Source organism: Chaetodon auriga, chromosome 23 (assembly GCF_051107435.1).
Source record: "Chaetodon auriga isolate fChaAug3 chromosome 23, fChaAug3.hap1, whole genome shotgun sequence".
Taxonomy (NCBI): domain Eukaryota; kingdom Metazoa; phylum Chordata; class Actinopteri; order Chaetodontiformes; family Chaetodontidae; genus Chaetodon; species Chaetodon auriga.
In genome coordinates this window covers 15,309,248-15,331,180 of record NC_135096.1, presented here as the reverse complement: position 1 = coordinate 15,331,180, position 21,933 = coordinate 15,309,248, and the positions used below count along the sequence as shown (strand labels likewise).

General features: G+C 46.3%; 1 protein-coding gene across 1 annotated transcript in view; it reads right to left on the bottom strand.

The window, feature by feature from the left end:
• Positions 1–2,268: 2,268 nt before the first annotated feature.
• Positions 2,269–21,933, bottom strand: part of pard3ba (par-3 family cell polarity regulator beta a) — a 133,695-nt gene continuing 114,030 nt past the window's right edge. The window contains exons 23-24 of the mRNA XM_076724065.1: positions 15,548–15,615; positions 2,269–3,536 (exon numbers count right to left, since the gene is read on the bottom strand). Coding sequence (XP_076580180.1) covers positions 3,170–3,536; positions 15,548–15,615 — 435 coding nt within the window. The 3' untranslated portion in view covers positions 2,269–3,169. The remainder of the gene's footprint in view (positions 3,537–15,547; positions 15,616–21,933) is intronic.

The window sequence follows — 21,933 nt, the reverse complement described above, 5'->3', positions numbered from 1 at the left end:
ACAGCGTTTGATTGACACATGCTAACAAGCTAAGGTGTTCGACAGGGCCGCTGGTAGAATCGGTAATGCTACGAGAACATAACCAGGGAATTCTCCCACAACCCGAGGTTCATGACAGTCGACCGGGGACCAGCGTGCGCTCTGCATTTTTTTCCTCCTCTCTTTTTCAGGAACAAGAATGTGGGCTTACGAGGTGTCAAATTAATTCCCCGCCATAACGTTGGAAGAAAATGAGAATTTTCAAACACTGAAAAGAAGCCCAAGGAATCGTCAAAGGGACTTCGACGAAAGGACGGTGGGCGCGGAGAATAGTCAAGCAGCTTTTAAGGAAGGGCACGGCCTTCCTTGAAATCGGAGGTCATGCAGCGGCAGAGGAAGAGCTCGTCACAAGTGTGTGCGCTGATACGACGCATTAAAATATGTGTACGCATCAACTGCCGTCCAGTCTGAGGGTGTGTGCGTGAAACTCTTCCTGTGTCATGTGAGTGAACTTAAGAATCTCTCCCAAATGACCATGAACTAAAGGCGGATGCTCACAAGACACACACACACACACACACACACACACACACCTCGTAACTGATTAACCAGTGGACGGAGGAGTCATTTCAGGAAGATGTGTGTTGCAGCCAAATGCTCCTGACAGTGTTTTCAAGGCTTTTGTTTAATGGATGTAATTAATTCTTGGATGTTCAGTTGCTGTTGTTTATTGTCTTTGGCAGCAAACTGACCACAAGCACTTGAAGGAGGCTGTTTACTGCGTAGTTATTCTTTAAAGGACCACGAGCAGCCAGCTTAAGTGCTGCAAATTGGTTTGCCCTCAGTCAGAATGAGAGATCGACAAGAAATGTTTCCACACCAGTTAGTGGTGGAGTTTGAGGACTGCGTTCTGGACTTGTCATCTCTCTCGCCAGTCGTTTGTTTGCTTTATCGCCTTTTGATCAAACAGGGTGTGCATGTGTGTGTCATTCTTGACCTTAACTCCACTTCTTGGAGTTTTTAGTGGAAGGAGTTGCTCAGTTATTGTGAAAGCACAGTGGTGATGTGACTGGAAAAAGCTCGTAAGTGGACGTCTGTGTTGTTTTCTGTGCTGTAGTCGTGAGGAGGGAGCATCTTCCTGCTGGTGTGGCCGAGGACCCCCTCATTGTTTGCCTACCGGCTTTTATTGTCTACAAAAGAGCCCACAGGGAGCTTTTTAAAATATTCCACGCTGGCAATTGCATTATCATCACATGATGCCATCACTAATGCCTTTGGTGAAGGTAAAGACACGCGACTGCACGTGATGTCTTTCAATTACAACATGCAAAACCCTCGAAAGTGTGAAACGTGACGGTAATGTAATGATGCTAACATATTCTCACAAAAAGGAGAAACTAAATGTTTTTATTCGACAATCCCATGGAGATCCGCCGGCTTTGCATCTTTGCATGTGCTTCAAGGCATTAGCTCGAAATGCTGGACTGATTTCTCATCACAGGATGGTCAGCAGACAGCCGCTGTGCCTTTTCCTTTGATTGTTTACACACCTTTTATCTATTCTGGTTTGTGACGCACCGTAGCTCTGTTTGGAAAAGTACTATATGAATAGAAATGTGTCACAATGAGCATTTGTTTATTACTGTTAGTCTGTCTGGGAGTGAGTTAAATTTTGCTTAAAATGATTTAATATGAAATAAGGGAATTGATCAAAGGTATCAGCCTGTGCTGGCTGCTGTGAAACGTCTATTCCAGCTCAGACAGGAGAGGGTCAAAGCAGCACAGACAGTAGACGGATCAGCAGAGGCCCGGTCCCCGTTGGCCTTGATGCTAATTAAACACTAACTGATAGAAAAAGCCTTCTCCACACTCTAATTATTCCCCATTTCAAGTCTAATTTCACCAATCAGTGCCATCTTTATTTCTGAGAGCAAATTGGGCAGTAATCATTTTCTAGTGGAGATTTCCCTGCCTCTAATTGTTGAAGATGATTTAGTCATTATCAGAGCGCTGGCTACTCTTATCAGTCATCTCACAGGGCAAATTTATCAGGAGATTGTGCTCAGAGAAATTAAGCCAATTGCCGTAATGAATTTTTAAAGTGATGACTCATGGTGTTGCCATAGTTTGAATGAATATTTTAAATATGCATGGTCCAAAATGATTTGGAGCGGCGCAGAGACAGAATTTCAAAATATTTAATGCAAAATATTTGTATAAAAAAAAAAAAAAACTCATGCGTATATTTGGCAGCATGTTGGAGTCAAACCAACACGGACACATTTAGCGAGTTCAGCGCTGATACGTTAAAGGCTGAAGTGTTTCATGAAGTTCATTAGCTTAGCTGCACACTTCTCTAGCTTGCTGCAGGCGTATGGATCAGGATTTGTACACTTTATTAGGAACACCACAAAAATATCACAAATAAACTGCATTTCTACATTTCACAAATGTACAGTAAATGCATCATCCACATCCAGATAAAAAAGACAAACATGGAAAAAAACACCAAATTGAGACAGCGGGGATGTAAAGGAAGTCCAAGAGACAAAACATCAAAGACAAGAAGATACTTTGAAGGGGTTACTTCCTCTTTCCTGTTTGTTCTTCAGCTTCCTGTGCCTCCTCCGCTACAGCGGTCCGGCTGGTCAAGGTGATCCCTCTTTACTTCTTTCAGTTTGATCAGCTTGTGCAAAATGCAAGTCAGCACTGCTCTCATTGCCAGTTTGCTGGTTTTGAGTCGAATTCATACAACATATGCTGAGCTTACTTCATCTATAATTAATTTAATTGCCCTGAATTTCATTTCTACATTATAAAATCTATGTCAAAATAAGATCCTGTTTGTGCAATAAACACTGGCACACTGCAAACATGTATATATATATATATGTACACAGACTTATGAGTCCTTAACGCTTGTTTAATGTGTCTTGGCCTGTGGAGACAGTTTTGACCAGATGGTCCTGAAAATAAGCCTTATTTTAGCTCTCAGCTTGTCACTTATTGCTTTCAGGGTTGCTGATCGGATAAATTAATACGGCCAAATCTCACTTATCGTCACTGGCAGCCTAGGTGGCCGCTGATATTATGTTTCACAAATGTGGAAACACGTGGAGTTATTTATATTCTTTGTATGACTGACTAAACTTTCAGGCATTAGGTGAGAGGAATCGCTTGGGACTAGCTTTTAAACTGCACCTATCATGGGGTTCTTCCGCCTCGGGTCAGGTTGTCTTTCGTCTCCGTAGTCGTAGCGCTCAGGGCTGGTGTAGTGGCTGGAGTTGGCCTGCCGGTAGCCGTCCACTCGGCCCCCGGCGGCTTCATAGTAGTGGCGCACTCTGCGGCCTGCGGTGGGCGAGGGGGGAACATCCTGCCTGAGAGGTGCGCGGTGCTGCTGCCCTGCACGGGGAGACGAGGGGTAGTAGCTCGGGTTGCTGGGCGCCTGATGGGATTGCACTCGGCTAGGAACAGGAGGGTCTTGGTAGTGGCCGGGGTAGGGGGCTGGCTCTCTTGGCACAGGTCTGGAGTGGGCGGGGTAATCATGTGGATCCCTCCTGAAAGAGAAAGATGGCTGTCAGTAAGAAATTAGAAAGCAGTGAGCGGAGACGACCTGTCTGACACCATTTAGAAGCCACAAACACACAGGATCACACACACGTACACAGTGTGTATGCTTGAGAGTAAGACAATATTTAATACTGGTTTAAACTGGTTTGGAGTAGAGGAAGTGCCAGAGATTTGGCCCTTCCTCGCGGTAAGCCCCCTCCTGTTATTCAGTTTACGTGGCGAGGCTGTGGCCTTGGCAGGATCGAGTTGTGGGGGAGACGTGGATGGAGAGATGCCAAGAGATAACAGCAAATGCCTCGGTAAGCATATATAAGGTTGTGTGTGTGTTTAGCTTGTGTGTGTCGGAATGCGTGTGTGTGTGTGTGTGTGTGTGTGTCCCAGGGGTCTGCAGTAACGAGGCAGCCAGCTGGAAGTCTCCGGTTCCCTCCCACTAGCTCTGGGTGATTAGAGGCTAAACCCCTGGGTAAGGCGACACGCGGGCCTCGGGGAGGCAGGAGGAGAGCGAGGGAGAGACTGAGAAAGAGAGGGGACGAGAGACAAAGTGAGAGAGTTGAAGATAAAGAGAGAGAGAGAGAGAGAGGAGGAAATAAAAGGGGGGGCTGCTCACCTTTCACAGGCCCATTCAAATGTTTTCCACCTTATGTGCTGTTTCCAGTGCTGACTGACACACATGTCTAGCTGGAGCAAGTAAGCAAATCTAAAAGTCAGGTCTTCATCATCCCCGCTGCAAGAGAAGCTCCCCTAGAAGAGGAGCTCTGCAGCACATCACAAATGAGAACTTTCGGCATTAGACACTAACTTATGAATACTTACAGAGGTTACTCGGTGTCATGTAAGGCTGCAACATGTAAGGAGTATTTTCATCCTGTCATTCATGTGCGTATGTGTGCAAAGAAGCCTCGTTACTTGTGTGGTTGGACAAAAAAATTGATAAAACTAGCTGGAGAAAATCCTGGCATCTCTAATCCCCCTCCTCGATTACAGACGCTGGTTTCCTCGCACACATAATAATGAAGAAATCAATTAAACTCGGTAATTCACGTGCAAGTAAATGCACATTTTTTGATGAAGTGCTATGCAAATGTTCGAGCTTGTTGAGCCGCAGCTCAAATCAGCAGCACAGACGTTTACTCCCCGCCCTTCAACAATGGCTCCCACTGCAGTTATTACACAGAAGCTTTGAGCTTAGCCTCTTCCTTGTTCTGCAACCATATCCCTGCGTCTCCTCTGTCCGCTCCCTTGAGTCGAGCTCAGCACCTGTTGACTGGCCAATTAGAATGAGTCACTCACCACAGATTAGGTCGCACACAGCTCGGTTGTGTGTGTGTGTGTGTGTGTGTGTGTGTGTGTGTGTGTGTGTGTGTGTGTGTGTGTGTGTGCTTGTGCATAAGCGGACTTCCCTTGAGGATATTCATGGACTGTGGTGAGGTGGATTTCTTTATGTGTGTGTATGTGTGTGTGTGTGTGTGTGTGTGTGTGTGTGTGTGTGTGTGTGTGTGTGTGTGTGTCCCACATATCAGCAGAGTGTGTCTTCTGTGGGCTGGGAGGCCTGACCACCCAAACAGAGCGGCAGGACGGGATACACAGGTGGTCCCAGGAATGAACAGCGCTGCTTTGTCAGTCAACAGAGCAGGAAAGATGGAGCACACACACACACACACACACACGCAGATAGGCATACATACATGCATTGCCATGGATTGAGATAAGAAAGAGAAATGCGGGGAGGAAGCATAAAAAGGACCGAAAGGAAGAAAAAAAGAATCTGGGAAGCAGAAAGAGAACAGAGAGATTTCACTGGAGGTGAAGATGTGAAGCGACAGCAGCAGATGTGAGAGGGAGTCTGAGTAAAAACTATATATTCTTCTGTGTAATGCTCGATGAGGGGTTGTGAGGAAGGAGAGGAAAGAGCTCGAAAGAAGAGAGAGGGAGACGAAGGTCGACCTCCTCATTAATCCAGATTAAATGGTGAAGGCCGCCAGGGGAGGCAAAGAGAGGGGAAGAGAGAGGGATGGAGGGATGTAGGAACAGAGGGAACACCTGGGTCCTCGACCCGAATCAGGGCCACCCAAACAGACAGGAACCTCCGCCGGCTTGCCCTTTCTTCTCTCATCATTCTCCTCATTTTTCCCCCTCTGCGATCATCAATTTCCACCTCTTTTCCACTTGAATATTCATCCTCCTCTCCATATCCATCACGGCTGTGACCTCGCTCCTTCATATCTGCTCATCACCTCCTTATGTACTTTGTTACTGAAATGCCTCCGTCATCTTCCCACCTCCTCTTTTCCCACTCTCTCATCCGCAGTGCTATTTTTAGCTCCTCCAAGGTATTAATGAGGGCAAAGCTCTCGTATGAGCAACAATAAATTCATGTGTGGAGTAATAATTTGACAATATAGTATCCTGAGCAGAAAATGTGAGACGTTTGGATGCAAATCACAAACTGTTAAAGTGGGAAAGCATCCTTCAATGTGCTCTTTGTCCAGTTTTCTGGATGACAAAGTGATAAATGATGTAGGATAAATTCCTGTAGGGCCATGGTACATAGATCTGGACGACCTTTGACCCTGTATGGGTTGTTGGGATGCCTTTTGTCTGCTCATATGGAAGCGTTTATGCTCCGTCAGGGAGGTGGCTGTCTGAAAGTTTCAATGTGTTTGCAGGACGAGCCAAAGGGAAGTGAGTGTCTTAAGTCTGTGGTTTAACCTTACTTTACCACCAGATTTAAAATGTATAATATCTGATATTATTGTAAAAACTGTGTATAAAAGCAAGATATTGTGTTTAATAGCATGAGAGTATGAATTTGGGTGTGTGTATCCGGCCAAGCAGCTGGGGGATTAGAGGGTCCACGGGCCCCAGTGACCCACAGGGAGCTCCTCATCCCTGGGTCACACAGCTGGCTTCAGCCTGCTTTGAGATGGCGTGAACAACTTTTAGCCTGTGTGCGTTTCTATGGGCCTTAGCTAACCTCAAACCACGTCGAACGTTCAGAAGTATCTGAACTTTACATAAATTTGGATTCAACTGAGCAGATCCAAAACAATTCCAGCATGTGTGCGTCTCAGCGAGCGCGACGGCGAGCCAGAGCAGGAGTGCAGGGCTGCGTTTGTGTATCCCAAGTGTCAGAATGAGATCTCCTGTTTACTGGTTATCTTGCGTAATTCATCCGTAAGTTTGTGTGCTATGTTCCATACTAGTATGGGAACAAGAGGACGAGCGAGCAGAAGAAAGAAATCCAAGCAAGCCAGCAAAACAGTAAGTCAAAGAAGGCGAAACACAACGACCAAGAGCAGACTGTAGTTCCCTCAGATTATTAATATACATGTAAAAGTTGTGCACTGGTTTACCCGTCTGCCACTAAAAACTGAGTTACAGTTTCCCGAGGACAGACTGGAAATTTCCTCCCGTTGCTTTTGACTAACAAAAAACATGCCAAACATGGCAGATTCCTGCCAGAATAAAACTGCTGGTAGTGACAATTAAAGGATCTCTGCCAGCGCTGCTAATCTAGCTTGAAAAGAGCTTATGACAACAAGACACATGCAGACAGTAGGTGTGTGTTCATTCAGCTGTCACGGGAGTTTTCAGCACACTTCTGAAACGTCAAAATAAAAACTAAAATTAAAAATCGAATGCAAATGAGATGTTTCCATGAGGGATGCTGAAACAAATAAACAGGTTTGAATTAATGTCAAAGAAGGAAAATGGAAAGGCTTTCAAGAACGAATTAGTACTTGGTAAGCTGTTTTTTTCCCCTCTGTTACTAATTAATGGAGTAGTGATATTGCAGACACACACACGGCAGTGACAGCAGATATGACATTATTAGGAAAAGGTAATTCACAGGTTACGCAGAGCCAAGTTTGATCTCTTTCGCAGTGGAGCTGAATCATTTGTCTCCACCATCATTCAAGCAAAGGTGCAGTCCTTCTGGGACAGAGCGGAAATCGTCCCGTTTCCACTTGCTCCTCAAATCTGATGCACTCGTGATTTGAAAGAGAAAGTGGAGCAAGTGTAAAGAAAGGGAGAGGCAGTCACTGTTGAGCAGGAGACAGGCAGAGAGACAGACGCAGACACTCGTCTGTCCCTCTGAGGTCTGCATGGAGCTGCAGTGCAGGGTGTGATGTGAACCACAGGGACCAACTAGAGTGGAAAGCTGTAATGACACGCCGTGTAATACATCTGACTCACACTTCCAGAACATCAGCACCATATACCACACTCCCAACCACCCTCTGAGAGCGTGTGCGTGTAGGCGTGTGTGTGTGCGTGTGTGTGTGGTGAGAGCAATTGACAGACTGAATATTACATCCATATTTATATGCATGTGAATGTGCGCTGGGAGTGTATATGATTACATACTCAGCAGTGAAAGAAAAATGTGTGAGTGTGTATGACCATCTGGGACGGTGAGTGTGTGTATGTGTGTGTGTGTGTGTGTGTGTGTGTGCACGTGTGTGTGTTGCCATTTAGGCACAGCTTCCGCCTTATGACAGTGAAGAATTTGTGTGTATGGTGGCAGCATAGGGAATAGGGGGTTGGAGTTACCCTGCACCTGCCCCAAGGAAACGGAAGGAGGAAATTAGTAACCCCCCGACCAACTCCCAGTCCCTTATTAGACCCCCGCACTCGCCATCTCGGTCCCCCAAATACCCCCGGTCCTAAACAGCTGGAAAACAACCATGTGTCTCTGACAGATTTACACACAAACTAGGTAAAACGACGCCCTTGTGCAGGCTGTGACATCTGTGATTCATTTTTTACATTTAGGCCTTGAAAACTATGTTGAATAATAAGTATTTAGCTGGAATCCTCCAACATTTTAAGTAAACTTGGCATCATCTAAAGGACAACAGGCCTGATTTCAGTATGTATCAGGAAAGTGATGCATGATTTTTGAAGCTCAAAGGAGCAAAACGTATTGCAATATTGAGCAATATGTTGCATGTCAAATGTTATTTTATCATATTTTAGTTACTGTATGCAGCTGTGGGACAACATATATACACCTAATGGAAATCTATCAAATATATTACAGATAAGAGCAAGAAGAAGTCTAAATAATGTGGATTCAAGGCCGTTTATAAAGTCAAGGTAGAGTTGCATTGAGTTAAATGAAAATCTTTGCTGGTGATGCAGGGGTTGGCTGAGTTCAGCTATGGTGATGATGATCATGGAGGGAAATTTAATAAAAAAAACTTCATTAAAGTTTTTGCTCCTCTATAGGACTTTGCCGGTGTAAAACTCTTAAATGGGGAAAAACAAACAAGCACCAACATGGAGCTTTGGAGGCAGCACCTGGGCATTCAACAGCATATATTATTCTTTACGTACCTGCTCTGCATTCTGTTTAAGGTTTCGCCTCTACATACGTTTGTCTCCTCTTGTTCACACACACATGCATAAATAATAAGTACAAGTGCTCAGACATTTAACTGCACTCACCTAAATTACATTTGCACATTTAATTCGTTAATGTTCTGATCGCGGAGATGAAGAGAACATACAGATGCATATGTACGCACATCTGCCTGTTATGTGCTCACCTGTTAGCCGACTGACGAGGAACAGACACGCACTGCATGCAAAATACATTAATTGCTTGGCAAAAAACAGCTGCTGCACCTCGCTGCCAAACACTCCCACGCGCAGACATTCATATGCATGCCCACACTTTGCTGGGTAAAATGTTTAATGTGGCATCATTTGCAGAGGTATCAGCGGTGTTACAGAAAAAGTAGCTTGAAATGCCTGCATTTACTGTACTCAATCTGCGGTTTAACGCAGTGAAACCGCTCTCCGTGGCTTCTACATGATAAGCTGCAGTCGGAGCCAAAGCATTTCCTCTGGTCGAGGAGTGTGCCCATCAATTACTGCAAAAATTGCTTATTTAAAAGATGTACCAGTAGTACAGTATATTTAGCAAGTTGGCATATTCATTAGTGCATAAAGCATTCTGCAGATTCTCCTAATTCATCCTTGTCCAAACCCTGCACGCATACACACACACACACACTCGCACACACAGTCATCACGCTAATGGCGCTGTGCTAGCTGAGTGCTACAGACACAGAGCAGACCCGGCTGGCTCCGCGGCAGAGGAAACCATTAGCCACTCTGGCCCTGGCCGTCGAGGCAGCTCTGCTAATCAAACCAGGCTATGACAACAACAGCAGTGGAAATTGGCTCTCACCTAGACGCACGTGTCTCATCTAAATGGGCTGCTGTTTACACTCCCTGCTACTATATACTGAGCAATGACAAGGAGTGTGTACAGTATCCGTGGCAGGTAGCGGCGGGTCTGTGGGAGCTTTCGGTTCGAAATGAGAAGGTGAGGAGAGACGGGAGGCACCAGAGCAAACAGCCTGCATGTAAACTCAGAATAGGCACTCTCTCATAAAGCTCGTTTGATGACTCATTCAGCAGTTTAGTGAGATCACGCTTCAGGGACTATTTCTTCTACAATATTCTATCTTATTCTAATGATCTGCACTGCATTTAAGGCATTTAACTGCTGCCCTACCCAGACTGAATTAAAATGACTGCAAGACTATAAAAAAATTACATTCCCGGGTCACAAAAAATTCCATACAGGCATTACGAAGGAGGTCAAAGGTCGGATCTACTTCTTGCACATTACTCCAAGGGGGAGAGTGATCGTGTAATAGAGACGTGCCGGGGAGAAGCAGTAAAGTAGGAGTTAACGACACAAACAGATGGGATTCCTTTTCGCTAAACGCAGAAACTTTTAAGCTGACCACAACTCATATTCAATTTCACAGATTCTTCGCAGTTCAAGCCAAGTTCACTGCATGCCTGATCTACTTTATTCTATTCTATCCAATTCTGCGAAAGAGGAGAACATTTGAATTCATGGCGGCTCCTCCACAGAGCTGCCCGTCCATCCGTATTTGTAGACCCAACGTCACGCCGACTTGTACATGCCAGTCTTTGTATTTCTCACCGAGCTCGTGGGGAGCGCCGAGGCCTCAAAGTGTGTATCCTCTGTTTTATTTATAAAGCCATGATTTCGTTTTCCCATACACAGACCTACGAGGCTGCAGGGAGGAGGGATGGAGAGGAAGGGGAAGACGGAGACAGAGACGAGATGCGAAGAGACGTAAGAGAGATATAAACAGAGGCGACGCAAAAATGCAGACAAAAGGATTGATGGAATCAGGGAAGAATGCAGAGGACAGAAGAAGAGAAGTTATTGTAAACAGGTAGAGCCACTGCTGTCCCAGCTGTGCCTGTGACAGAGCTGGCTAAAGCCCTTTCATTTCCTACTGCTGATTCCATTACATTTTCCTGTGTCTGAGCACAAACACCGTTAGCTGGACAAACACTGCCGCCTCTGCACACCAACGGGGCCCTTTCCTTCATAAAGGGCCCGCAAATAAGAAAGGGGTCAGCGCACCTCTCGGGAAATCAAACAAAATAATCCGCACATTGCTTCAGATGCTCTACGGCTGCTTATTTAACAATAAAAGACGGGGTCGCGTCACCTTTTAAACCAATCACGTAGGGTCCTGGACAGACATTACCAGCTGTTATCGGGCAGAAACGGACACACTCCACAGCTCTCCAGGACCCGAGAAATTAAATGAGTTACGGAGACAATAACTCTAAGTGAGTTGGGTGAGTTTAAAGTGAGTCATTCGACAGCTGGACAGCAGCGGGTGGGGAAACCGCTGATCACTTCTGAAACTGTGAGAAGCAGGATTGGGTTTTAATAAAGATGGGGCGAGTGCAGTGAAAATGTGATTTCTCCGCTGACCTTGAAAAAGCCACCTGATTCACAGGGAGTTCCAAACTACGGGTCCTAACAATATTACTGTGCTAAACTAATAAAAGACCTTTGCAATAAATACGACCGTCCAACCGTGCGAGGCAGGGGTGAAATTTGGGGAGCTTCTTTCCAGTTGACAAAATCAGACAGTCAAGCAGAAATTAATGAGTAAATAAGAGCTTTTCAGACAGGTTTTCATTTTTAATATTCCTCTCATCTTTCCTTATTTATTCATCCCATTCTAATCAACAGATTGCTTTCACTCAGAGGCGGGCTGAGCCATTTATTCTTTTCTATCCTGTGTTTCTAGGTGTGTCCAGTCTGGACGTGGCTCATTAGGGCTTGAGCCGGCATAGCCGGGGTGAAAAGGTTCATGTGCCGAGGCATGGTGGAGAAAACCAAGTGGCTGTAAGTCTGGGAGGTTAGTGTGTGCACTTTCCAGGAAGGTCAGATGAGAGTCCTTAAGGGAGACTTTCCCACATACCAGAGGATACTCAACATGCTGAGGACAATCAAGATGTTGCCCTCTGTTTTTTTAGGAGGGGCAGAGAGCACTTAGTGTGAGTGCTGAGCATTCAGTCGCTCCTCAAACGATGAACCAGAGAGGCTGCTCTGAATGACTGACTGCAAAAGCGAGCACAGATGTGTGTGATAGAGGTCTTCAGGAGTCTGAAATTTTGCGCCTGATCCGGGCCAACTTGTGAAAAACAAACCCAAACCTGTTATTTAAATGAATTTTCAACAATACCAACAGCCTACAGCCGCACTCGTGGATCTGTAAGTGTGAAACCACACAGATCAACTTCATGCTGTCTGTAAAAACTTTCATCCAATAGCAGCTGGGATATTTTAGTCTGTACCAAAGTAGTGGACCAAGTGACGGACATTACCATCCTTGGAGCCACACCAGTACTGTGGCTGGTTAAAAAATAAAAAGAAGAAAGCAAATCCAAAAGGGACCTGATGAGAGCCAAACGTCCAAAACAGACCCAGGATTTATTGGACCTGATGCTGATGACCCAAACAGAAAGGGGCAGCAACATTGGCAGCAGAAGGCTGTGAATTAACAGAGCAGCCACGTTATTCTTGTGTGTCACAGTTCACACTCAACATCTTGTGACAAAAAGCATGACGCACTACGTGATCAGAGCTATAATATACATAATAAACTGGATTTGGGCATGGCCGAACTTGGCCCCGTGTTGGGTTTTGGCTATGATGCTTTACAACTTGCGTGCGCGCACACACACACACACACACACACACACACACACACACACACACACACACACACACACACACACTGTGTGTCCTTCTCAGTGGGTCATCTGCATTGTCCGGATGTGGCAGAAGCTTCATGAGGCCGTTATGGTCTCTTGGTTGGAGCCCCGTGCTCTCTGACTCACTGGCCATCGGCTGCACATTAATCAGCCAATTATCAGCGCTGGCCAGCAACGTCGCTGCACCAACGCGGCCCCCTAATCCAATCACCTTGGGGGAGTGGGTCAGGGGGTGCTCTGATTGGATAACCAGGGGCTGGGTCGCTGCGCCCGTGACCCGCTGCTTTGAATTGGTAATGATGTTAATATTCTCCATATGGCCATGTGTGTGCGTGCATTTCGGTGTGTCCCCAAGCACAGAGCCTATCCGCAGGCTGAGCTGCACCCCAGTGTTAATGGCCAGTGGAGAGGGAGGTACTCGCCAAAGCAGCACTATCACCCTCCCTGGGGCAAACCTCTCGATGCTGCCACTTCCAGCCCTCTTTCCAAATCCTCTTTCCCAGACTTCAGCTTCTCTTGTTGGCTGCAGCGCAGTAGCCCTCAGCACTAAGTCCCAGACTGAGGTCCACTTTCTTTCCATCAGCTCTGCTACTTTGGCATTCAGTCCTTCAGGTCCAAGGAAACTCTTGATTTGAGAGGTGGGCAGGTGGCCAGACAGATCTCAGTATAATGAAACCACAATTTGAGCAGCAGGATTGTGATGAGGAATGTTTTCCGATACAGTGAAGAAAGTTAGTAGGTGACAGGGCGAACTCTGTTTTCGTTCGACTGTGAGAAAAGTGGCTTGTGCTGTTTCCCTTAAAGCTACAAAAAGCCACACTAACTGGAACCTGTGGGAGGATATATAAGGTGAAACTCACTCAAAACACCTCCAAGATTTTGAAAAACCCAAATTTAACAGAGCATACCCGTGCGCTTTCATTAGGAGAGCTATAATGTGCACGGACATACTGACACTGAGCACAACACTGCGAGTGAAACATTTAAATGTCTGCCTGAAAGCCTCGATTTCATCTCCATCCGTCTGACTCTTACCTCTCCTCTCCTCTCTCTCCATATGCTCCCATCTGCGAGGTGATTTGCTACATCTCCTGTACTATGCACACACACACACACACACGCGCGCACACACACACAATCACAAACACTCACCTCCTTCACTCCCACCCCTCCAGCTGCAGCCCCAGCCGGCTCCACACAAAGGCAGGCCAAATGTATGCTAATGAGAGCCAGGCCAATGGTGGAGCCGCACTCATTTTGAGAGGAAATGGCTTTCAATAATGGCGGCCCCCGGGGGGATTTTGCACAAAGTTCAGCTCCACTTTGAAAAATGCATTCAATTCACTGCTGTGTCTGCTCTCTCTTTCTCTCCTGTTTTTTATCCCTCAATGAAAAAAAAAAAAAAAAACATTCCTGGAATATATTTGCGCCCCCCCCACCTCCTCTCGCCTCTGCGTGCTGGGGGGAGTCAGAGGACTTTTGGGGGACTGAAGAGTCGTGATTTATCTTTACAGAAAAATCAGAAACGAGAACACAAACACGTGAGTTTGTCGCAGGAAGCATGCTAACTGTACCATAAGCATCTCAAACGGATGATATCCGATGGGCTTGGGCCTAAAAATACTTCAAAGATGAGGTAATGAGAATTATTTGAACCTGACTTCTTTATACCTAATTATATACGAGTATATGAAGGCTGCTACTACTTCATCACTTCAATATAAAACAATTGAGCTGTCATTATATGTGATACAGTCTAATATTTCAGCTGTCATCCTGTGTAGTTTGCAGATGTAAAATGTTTGTTATCTGAAATCCGGCAGAAATTGAAAGGTGCTCTTCTGAAAGCACTTTCACTTGATGAAATAATTAGGCAGCAAGTCTTCCCGTTTGAGAGGCTGGAAGGGAGAACGTTTGGCCTTTTGGCTCGCAGAGACAATTAACGCGTGATCAAAATTGTTGTCGACTCATCATTTCTGCCAGAGCGGCTTCAGCTTTATTCCGGAGAAAGTTTCGATAAGTGGATGGCATGAGATCCGTACAGCTGTCGAAGGTCCTCCGAGTCTCCCTCGGTACGTCTGTCTCCATTTGGGGTTGTCCCCATAGTTGCAGCTGGGTAATCTCTCTGTCCCTCTGCTGCTTCGTCATGTCCCTCTTTCTCTCTCCCAGGTTCTCAGTGTGTCTCGTCCCCCCTGAGCCAGCGCTGATGTTTGTGCTCCCTGGTGCCTGTCATATCAGGAGGAGCAATAACCCGTGAAATGACTGTTCTCTTTTTCTCACACTCCTCCTCTCCATCCCGGCGTCCCCTCTATTTCCTAATTCTCCTCCTCTCACTTTCCTCGCACCGCGCCACTCCACGCTCCACTTAGCTGTTGGGCCGCGACCATCATGAAGATGCTGTTTGCTCAGCATGTGCGCACACACACACACACACACACACACACACACACACACACGAGTCTGGTGTGGTTGGACCGATGTATGTGCGCTGGGAGAACAGAGGAGGTATGTGTGTGTACACGTGTGCCGAATTTGACAAGAGAACGTTTAAACAAACAGACGGAACATGTGCAGTTCCATTAAACCCACACTAGAGGTTATACATTCTTCATAAGAGTGAACCATCCTGTGTGCGTGCGTGTGTGTGCGTGTGTGTGTGATCCTCCTGACTGTGCCCTGCTCTCTGGAGAGCTGAACACTCCTATTCCTGGGATGAGTAGACACTCCCAAGGCAAACACTCCAGATTTAATTATAAGCTCCAAAGAGGATTAGTCTGTGCTGCGTGTGTGTGTGTGTGTGTGTGTGAGTGTGTGTGTGTGTGTGTGTGAGTGGGGGAGACACAAAGGGAGGGAGTGGCAAGAAGTTATCCTTTCATTTCCTGCACTGAGGAATAACACACACACACACACGGAGCGGGCTCACCTGGGGTGTGTGGGGTAATGTGAGTCCTCCTCGTAGCGGGGCACAGGTTGAGATTCTCTGGGCGCCATCTGTGAGGAGACACAGGACAAGGAGTGTGAGTAAAGTGCGTCGACTAGAGGAGGTTCAGTCGCTCAGCGGTCCAAACACCCTTCAGCAAGGCGCTGAAGTCCTGCACTGAAAGTCACTCAGGCAGAGATTCGATGAAAAAAAAAGTGTTAAATAAGTTGTTTGCAGATTTTCGGCCTAATCAAGCAGCTAAATCTTGACATCACACATGTCCTCAGGCTACACGTTTAACCTCCGTAACGTTGCACCGCTATGGAAATCTAACTCGGTGGATGCACATGAAATATTTAAAGCATGTGCAGCCTTGTGGTTGGTGGACACAAAAAACAAGAGAGGGAGAAATCATGGAATACCCCACATGAGAAACGAGCACTCTGCCCCTCTGCTGAACATGTGTGTTCATGCAAACACGCCAGTCCTAAGAAAAAAGGATGAATCGGGAAATACTGTTTACGTATGTATGAGCTCCATTTTGGTACACAATAGCATTTTCAGGCCGTTTTCCATGCGCACTGGAACACCAAAGTAGTCTAAAATCAGCTAAACCTCTTCTTCATTCTCTTTCTGTTGGCAAACAACTGTGGATTACAGGCATCATGTGGTAGGGGAGCAAGACAGTCAGCAGTTTGCTCAGCTTGGTCTCAGCAGGATAAACCTCGATGTTGTCACCTCCTGCTCTGTGCGACGACTTACAGACGGGCGACAAATTAAAGGAAAAATCTGGAAAACATGAGTGAAAAACCATGCCGGCTGCAGATGTTTGTGGATCTCTCCTGAAACACTCGGCGTGGATCGAAGGCTAACAAGTACAGAAAAGCACGCGGTGTCAAATTTGGTTGCATAAGTGTGGACTTGGTCTGAGGTTACAACAATAGAGGGGCGTTTAAACAAGCTGTGCCTGGAGGCTGGGGTAGACAGAGACAAGAGAGCATACAGTTTCAATTATGTGTAATCTAGGCTGTGGGGTTTTCACATACAAACACAGGCTGTTTATTCAATGGACATTTCATCGGTCAGAGACACAGCTGTAGCATAGCATGCACACACCGACACGGTGGTCAAATACACAAAAGCGGCCGTCACGCGGTAACTGACATGCACATGTGTACATAACCAAGCAATCACTGGCTTGGCAGACGCATACACATGGAAATCTAAAGAGGTAAACAGTGATATGTTTGATCCCGGCTATCAAAGCAACACAACCCACAAACACAGAATTTAATATCACAAATACACATACCATGAGGAGTCTAAATGACTCCATGCAGGACCGGTCTATAGCTGTGTTTCGCATGCACACATGAGTGAAAAGCTCATTCTGCATGTCAGTGCAGCAGCGGTGCGTTAGCAGGTATCATTAGCATGTCTCTGCAATGTAGAGAGTGCTAATGCCTCTGAGCGTGATCCAGGAAGTGGCTTTGTGTCTGTGTGCGTGTAGACATGTGTGTTGATACAGTGGAAGTCGAGGGGGGGGGGGTGTGCGTCTTTGTGTGCAGATTTAATATGATGTCGGGAAGTGAATGCTCCATCTTTGAATGGCAGTGTGTGTGTGTGTGTGTGTGTGTTAGGTAGGGGGGATTATGCAAAGAGATGCATAATGTGAGGTAAAGGGGGCATTAGTCTCAGCAAGAAGCTGGGACTCAGGTGGAAGACCTTCTGTGTGTGTGTGTGGTGATGTGTGTGTGCTGAACGAGGCCTTATCCATCTTCTGAGTGCAAAATGAGAAGTGAAGAGGACGAGCAGGAGAGTGATGAGGAGGGAAGGAAATGCGAGTTTGGATAAAATTAGAGAAATTCTTTGTCCGTTGATTGTATTAACATAACAGCCTGCAGCCATAGGTCTGGAAGATTCATTTATTAACACACACACACGCACACAGACACACACATATACACACACGCATATTATGGATGTCTGTCATATGGGCGCTTTTCATGCGGAAGCCCATTTCCCCAAATTAGACAGCCTTGCTTTAGTGCCAGATGATGTGCCTTGAAAATACCACTACTACTACTACTACACACACACACACACGCACACACACGCACGCACGCAAGTAAACAAACACACAAAACAAGTCTCAGTCTCACCATGGCAACTGGTAAAACAGCAATATGAAATTCATCCAGGCTGGAGCGAGAATGCAGCAATCAGACGGCGGTCAGTGAGCGAACAGCCTCGTCTTCACAGCTCTGGAGGTGGCGAGCGATGACGGGCACATGGTTGTCCCTCACACGCTGCGGAGGTTCACGTCCTCATCCTGAACCTGGTGACATCACGCACAGCGCTGTGTGTTTCTACGGTATATGCGTCGTGTGGAAGCGGTCATCAGTGGAAAAGTTAATGTGTTGTGCAGACAGTAGCTGACAGAAAGCCAGATTCTCTCTGGACTCCATGCCAGACCACAGTACACACACACGCACGCACAGACGCACACACACAACAGGGAATTTCCTATTTCTCATGAGTGTCATGTGGTGAAACAGACTTTGTTAATCTTGGAGTTCACTGCGGTTGTGTGCACGTACACGCGTCTAAACCCGGCGCTTCCAATCAGCAGATTTTCAGACGGCTTTTAATACTTTCTCATCAGGGAAAGCAAATGAGCTTAAATGTATCACAACAATGTTTCTTATAAAGTGCATAATCGTGTCGAGTCATTGCGTCCTCCGCAATTCACCAGCTGACAAACGCTCTGACAGAATGGTTGGCGTGTGTGCGAGTGTGAATGAGCGGAAAGTCACTTTTCCATTTTTCCAAATTAGAAAGCCGTGCCTTGACAGTGCCAGATGATACGCGTTGGAACACACACATATACACAGGCACTCGCACAGACACACACACCAATCAACTCTAGCAGCACAGCTGTCGCATTCATCACAAAGTATTGCCGGAGCTCAGGAAATGAATTTCTTGGAGCACTTTTGGCTTTGCTGTAAATTTGCGATGCTCATATATACAATACGCCTCAAATGAGGGTCCAAGTGCTTTGACACAATGCCTGAGCACGTCTTTCATCCTGTGACTGAGATGCTCAGATTTGCTTTTTCCAAACCGCTTTTCCTCCGCCATCTCTTTTCAAACAGCATAATTAGCCTTCTGTGTTGCCATCTATTCCTCCATCCATCCCTTTCTTCCTGCCTCCATCCATCTTGGATGCTAATTAAGCAAGTGTTTCAGTGTGGAGGCTCTGCCTGGCACCCCGTGCCCACCTCCTGTTGGCAACCTCACCCCCACGTCCTGCATCTGACTGGCACAACTGATGCGGAACCCACCCGATATCCATCACCCCCCCACCCTCCCCATCGCTGTGATGAGATTCTGCTGAGGAGAGGGAACAGATACGACGGGGAGGGAATTGAGCTGACAGAGGAGTTGTTACAGATGTGTGCAGAGGTGGACGAAAACAAAACAGAGCAGGAACTTGTGAGCCGCAGAGTCTAACTACTGCTGCCACCAGCTGCTGACAGCTGGAGTACGAACTTGGAATGCTGAAACACAGAAAAAACACACCAATATATACGCAGACACTCAGTCGCATGTTTACATAATGCAACAAAAGCTGTTAATCTCACCTTTTTGCAAGTTTGTTTGGGAGACTAGAGCACAGAAACTGTGCTTGGAGCGAAAGAGTTTCCCATATCCTTCAATGCATTTAAGAACAAGATGTAGCATACAGGTCATGCTGGAAAACAGCTGTAGATGAAGCCTGCAACGCTGCAGCGCTCCCAACAGCGTTCACTGCTTTCTGGGAGCAAAACTGAGCTTTTTCTGACTCTCTTTTTGTGATAACTCATTTTGATGGCAGGTATAAGTAATCAGGTGTCATTAGATTGTGTTTAAAGTTACTCTTTAAGGCAACAATCATAAAATAGCATTTTAAAAGCGATTTTCAGGTAGAATTTACAGAACGAGCTGCAATCAAATCACTGCTTTCCGCTGCTTCGGTGGTCTGACAGCAGAAACATGTGAAAAGAACAACTTCTTGTTAATTCAGGTGTTTTAAAAGGCAGAGTGTGACCACAGGTGGCTCTGACGCAGCTTCTTTAAGCTTCTCAAAATTCTAAATGTACAATGTTCTTGTGAAATGGCTCGTTGGCATCGTTACCAACTAATAACCAAGTAAAACTCAGAAAGGTCAAAGTACGTCGTTCGTGCTCGTCAAATCTCGCCTGTTGCCAGACATGATTATGCTGTAGTAGGAGGCTCTGTGTGTGTGTGTGTGTGTGCGCCTTAAACAGGAGGCTCACTTGCCCCCCAGTGTACACTAAACACTCCCACACCTGGACCCTGCTCACTCTGAGCTCGTTAGCAGCAGATGGTACACACACACACACACACCCACACACACGGGGACCAAAGGTTACACACACTCAGACTGGAATGCAGTCTATTTTGGTAATAGGCCAATCTGCTAGTAATTGTCTTCATTGTTAGTGTTTGTTTAGGCCTCAACTCTTGACCTCAGGATGGCTTTTTAAATTTACATACGGTTGCTTTCTGACTTTGACTGGATCTGTGTGTGTGTGTCTGTGTGTGTTTACAGTTTAATGTTCCCATCTGAGGATGTAACAGGTACCGTGAGACGAACGTTAGCTCATTAGCTGCATTAGAAACAGAAGAGTTCACCGTGTCCCTGCTTGCTTCCATCATCTGGCTCCACGCACCCTTTCTTATCTGAGCGAATGCATTTGCTCTGGTTTCAACTTTCAAACCGTTTACATGAATCCTAAATAATCCGAACGTGTTTACACGCATCAGAGCGAGCACGCAGTCAGAAGAGCGTTTGGGACGTATACCGATCTCACCGACTACAAGTGGACACGCACGCAGATAAAATATGTTTTGCAACCCAAGAAAGTACTTGATGTGTTTAAGTGGCCATTAGTCACAAACACTCTGCAGCTAGACTCTTCAGGATGCGTTACATAACACACTTGTGCTCCTATTGGGTTATTCCGGATGCAAACAAAATAAAATGTTTCATGTTAATTAAGTTACTGATCAAGAGCCACCAAATGAAATCAGTGAAACTGCCTTTGACGTTAAGATGGGGAAGTTGCACATGTGTGCGTTTTTGCTACCACATGAAGCTGTAATCAACATGCATCTTAAACCTGTTCCATGTGTGTCAGTGTGTGTGTGTGTGTGTGTGTGTGTGTGTGTGTGTGTGTGTGGCTGTGGCAGTGGCCATGGGGTGTTGTTTATTTACAGTAGCTGTGTCCCTGTTCCTCTCCCCCTCTGTGGGTTTGTTTGCCTCCCCACTGTTCACTGAAATAACATCCAAATACCCCTCTGAGTGTATGTGTGCGTGTGTGTGTATGTGTGTGTGCAGTTGGTTTCACCGTTGCCTCTCCAGGTTATACCCCGAAAAGTATGTCATAGGGTGTGTGAGTAAGAGAGAGACGGAGTCTGCTCAGTTTATTTTTTTAACCACGCTGTGATACAAAAGTCATACGGGGTGTGTGTGTTTGCGCGTGCACGAGCGTGTGCACGGCATTGACGTTTGAAGCGAGGTCTTGCGCACACACACACGCAGGCTGCAAAATCACATCTTCTAACAGCTCCCCCTACGGTTCTGTCGAGTCGTGTGTTAGCGTTCTGTGTCGGCGCCACCTTCACAGCACAGGTTAAACAGTCTTCTGTCGCCCCCTCCTTACGGTCACAGATTTGTGGACGCGGGGGTCGACACCACCACCAGTGACGGACGCTTTGATGAGCGAATCCAGCTCCTCATGGCCTCCAATGGCCTGCTGCAAATGTCGTGAGGTTGGTGCGTTTGACCTTCACATACTTTGATGCAACTCCTGCCAACTCCAGAACCTCTGAGTGAGCTTCGTTTGATTTAAAGGGTCAATTCGCCCAAATTTCATCCGCGGTGGTTTGTCTGTCTGAAGCACAGTAAACGGAGGAGCGTCCAGATTTGGGTACAGAACATCTTTATGTTGCAGCATGTATTGTTTAAAATGCTTAAATAGAGCAACAAAATGATATCAGCCTCCTCTTTCAGTCGAGTAGTACCACCTCAGCACACACACTCGTAGCCGACCCCAGTGAACCCATCCTTCTTGAATTCAAACATAGAGTGGTGACGAGCTTTGAAGTGAGAGCGGGCGCAAGTGAGGAGGAGAAAGGGAGATTTCTATCAACTTGCAGACAGATCACACTCTGCAGTTTGCCCGTAGGCCAGAGACAAGCTGTGGGGATAAAGACAGACACCAAATAAGTCCCCGTAGGCCTTTGTCGGCCCAGATGGGGAGGAGGGAAAGGAGGCAGGAAAAAAATAAAAATCCTCACCCGGCTGCTGTGCGGCATTG